This window comes from Rhincodon typus, unplaced genomic scaffold (assembly GCF_021869965.1).
Source record: "Rhincodon typus isolate 14 unplaced genomic scaffold, sRhiTyp1.1 hic_rhity00015321, whole genome shotgun sequence".
NCBI classification, from domain to species: domain Eukaryota; kingdom Metazoa; phylum Chordata; class Chondrichthyes; order Orectolobiformes; family Rhincodontidae; genus Rhincodon; species Rhincodon typus.
The window spans coordinates 1-3,292 of record NW_025980959.1 but is presented as its reverse complement, the minus strand read 5'-3'; the positions used below and the strand labels follow the sequence as shown (position 1 = coordinate 3,292).

Here is a 3,292-nt window from a genome sequence, read left to right as displayed (position 1 = left end):
GGGGGATAGGGAGCTGTGTTGCCCGTGCGTGGGGATGGGTCTCCCACGGGATTGGAGTGCCGTGGAAGCTCCATCATGGCCTGGGGAAGAACAGCCGACGTTGTCCTGATATTGCCCAGCCCGCAGAGTGGCGAGCTCTCCAGTCTCTGGTCCCTCCTGTATCCAGTGTATTCGCCATCAGCTCCGAACATCATTCCTGAGATCGGCGGGGGTTGGGGAGGGGTCAAAGGGTTAAACTGCGTCTCTGATAGGTGTACCCCACTTTGTATTTTAGAATCATAGAATCCCTGCAGTGTGGAAGCAGGCCATTCGGCCCATCAAGACCACACCGACCCTCTGAGGAGCATCCAGTAGACGCTACGGGACGATTTCCCACGGCCAATGCACCGTAACCCGCACGTCCCTGGGTACTACGGGACAATTTAGCACGGCCAATCCACCCTAACCCGCACATCCCTGGGCACTACGGGACAATTTAGCACGGCCAATCCACCCTAACCTGCACATCCCTGGGCACTACGGGACAAATTAGCGCGGCCAATCCACCCTAACCTGCACGTCCCTTGCCACTACGGGACAATTTAACATAGCCAATCCACCCTAACCTGCACAGCTTTGGCCTGTGGGAGGAAAGCAGAGCACCCGGAGGAAACCCACGCAGACACGGGGGTTGGGGCGGGAGGGTGGTGGTGTTGGTAGTGTGAGGGGGAAAATGTGCAAACTCCACACAGACAGTTGCCCAAGTGTGCTGGTCCGTGCAAGTACACACACACACTCTTGTATCTTTGTGTGCCTATGAGGGCTTGTAGCACCCTGGGAATCAGCGGGATCTTGCTGTGCATGTCTGCCTCTCCCTTAAAGTCAGCTGGATCAAGTGGTGAGGGAGACTTGTGACGTATTTGCCTTTATTAGTTGGGACAAGGTTTAGAAGCAGGGAGGGGGAGGCTGGGAACTGTATAAAACGTGGGTTAGGCCACATGGCGAGAGTGCGGGTGCGCGGTTCTGGAATCCACGTTATGGGAGGGAGGTGATGACACCGGGAGAGGGGGGCAGGGGGTGATTTACCAGGATGTTGACCCCCACCCCACCCCTCCCCGTGGGGGATGGAGAGAGATTGGACGGTCTGGGGTTTGTTTTCCTGAGAGCAGAGGAAGGGAACAGGATTGAGATGGATAAAATGACAAGAGGCATTAATAGGGGAGACAGGAAGGAACTTTTCACCCTTGTCTGTGCCTGTGCCTGTCTGCCTGTTTGGTCCTGTGCCCGGTCCGTGCCGTCAATACTGTGAGAGATACAGAGACACACACACAGAGACATTAACCCGATGTGTGTGCCTCTCTGCCCAGGTTGAAGATGACGTCTCTGACACAGACAACAAGAACTGCAATGATGACAGCCCGTGCAGCAAGGTAATTCCATACACCATTCCTCTCCTCCCCCAGGGGGAAAGGGACGGGGGTGGTGGGGGTTAGTGTGAAACCGATGTGGGCCCACCTTCCTGTCCTCCTGCGAATGCTGCCAGGACCCAGAGTCCCTGCAAACGCACACACCGTCAAGTTTCCCACCCTCCCCTTCCTGAGGGAGAGAGTGAGCTGAAGGGGGTTAAATCCCAAACAGCGACTCAGTGCCTACTGTCCCTGAGTGGTGGGGGCGGGGGGCGCGGTGGAGTCTAATTGAGGGGCCTTGGGGTATGTTCCTGGAGGGAGGAGTCGGGGAGGCACTTCTTCCGACAACGGCAAGGGGGAAAATCTGGGATGGTGCCCGTCCCTCCAACCCCCCGTTTCCCCACCTCCCCCCAAATAAAGGGCTGTCGGGGCATGAGGCAGTGAATTGGATGTGACTCCAATCTGTGTATTGGGTCCCCACAGGGCATTTGATGGCCATTTGGACAGAGAATTCAGCGCAGGGATGCAGGGGGTGGGGAAATGGCAGCAAACTGGCTATAGGGAAGGATAGAACCAGGGCAGGCTCGATGGGCCAAATAGCCTCCGCCTGCTCTGAGAGAATTCGGTGATTCTGTCATTTGCTGGGAAGGCTGGATGTCTGTGACACGCTGCTCCCTCCGCAAGGTGCAGAGGCAGCTTTGTAGGGTCTTTCCATCCCCCCCCCGAGGGGCTGAATGGCTGTCCCCCACCAGCGAGCAGTTTGACAAGAGCAAGTGTGGCCAGCCTGTTGGGTGTTTGGCTCACAGCTGCCGGAGGGTCGGCGCCGAGGGGGCGGGCGCTGCCGGAGGGTCGGCGCCGAGGGGGCGAGCGCTGCCGGTGGGTCAGCGCCGAGGGCAGTGCTGTAATCCGGGACGGGATGTTTAGCTGTCCCAGACCTGTGATGTGTGTGTGTGTGTGTGTGTGTGTGTGTGTGTGTGTGTAACCCACCGCACGGTGACCGAGTCAATGTGAGGTTGACGGATTTCTCACCATTAAAATAGGGATAACGTTTATCCCTCCAGAAGTCAGAGGATTGCAAACTGTTGGCCTTTATTTGCTGGAACTTCCTGTGGTCAAGCTGAAGCCACGTCACAGCAGCGATGACGCTTCAGAATAAAGTTGCGCTGATTTGTTTTATGCCCATCACTTCTTACTGAGACCCGGAACTTGTTGCACATCCCTACTTGCCCCTCGAGTTGAGTGTCTCGCTCAGGGGGCCATTTCAGAGAACGGTTGAGAGTCGCCCCCATTGCTGTGGGTGGTCTGGGGTCACGTGTAGTCTCAGCCCTTAGGAAGAGGAGGTCCGGTTTTCTTCCCCCATTAGCGACAACGCCCCCCCTCCCCACCCCCGATGGGGGGATTTTACCACAATCAATGACGGTCACTGTCTCTCGAGACCAGCTCCCGATTCTGGATTTGAGTTGTTGAATTTAAATTCCGTTCTGGGTTTGCTGTGGGATTCGACCCCGTGGGACCCACCCCCCCAACTCCCCAGAGTGTTAGCCCCTGGATTAATAGTGACATTCCTGTTCTACCACCTCCTATCCATTGTTAAGCACTTTGGGACATCTAGAAGGCGCTGCCGACCTGCAGTGAGGTGTTTGGGATTGAAACCGTTGTGTCCAGCCGAACGCGTTGAGAACTGAAACAACGTGGCCTGTTGGTAATGGATTCGTTGTGACTTCTTCCCCACGGACTCCCTCTGCTGGTACAAGTGCGCACAGGTCACCTCAAACGGTGATGCACTAAGAATTCGCGCAGTGCACGACCTAAAGCTTACATTCAGATCTTTTCTCTCTCTTTCCCACCGCACTGCCCTCCCCCACCCACTGCACTGCCCTCCCCCACCGCACTGCCCTCCCCCACCC

At 56.6% G+C, this 3,292-nt stretch overlaps 1 protein-coding gene across 1 annotated transcript in view; it reads left to right on the top strand.

The window, feature by feature from the left end:
- Positions 1 to 2,654, top strand: part of LOC125482698 (sorting nexin-27-like) — a 4,853-nt gene extending 2,199 nt beyond the window's left edge. The window contains exons 4-5 of the mRNA XM_048594825.1: positions 1,347 to 1,409; positions 2,447 to 2,654. Of these exons, the coding sequence (XP_048450782.1) occupies positions 1,347 to 1,409; positions 2,447 to 2,506 (123 nt within the window). The 3' untranslated portion in view covers positions 2,507 to 2,654. The remainder of the gene's footprint in view (positions 1 to 1,346; positions 1,410 to 2,446) is intronic.
- Positions 2,655 to 3,292: the final 638 nt, after the last annotated feature.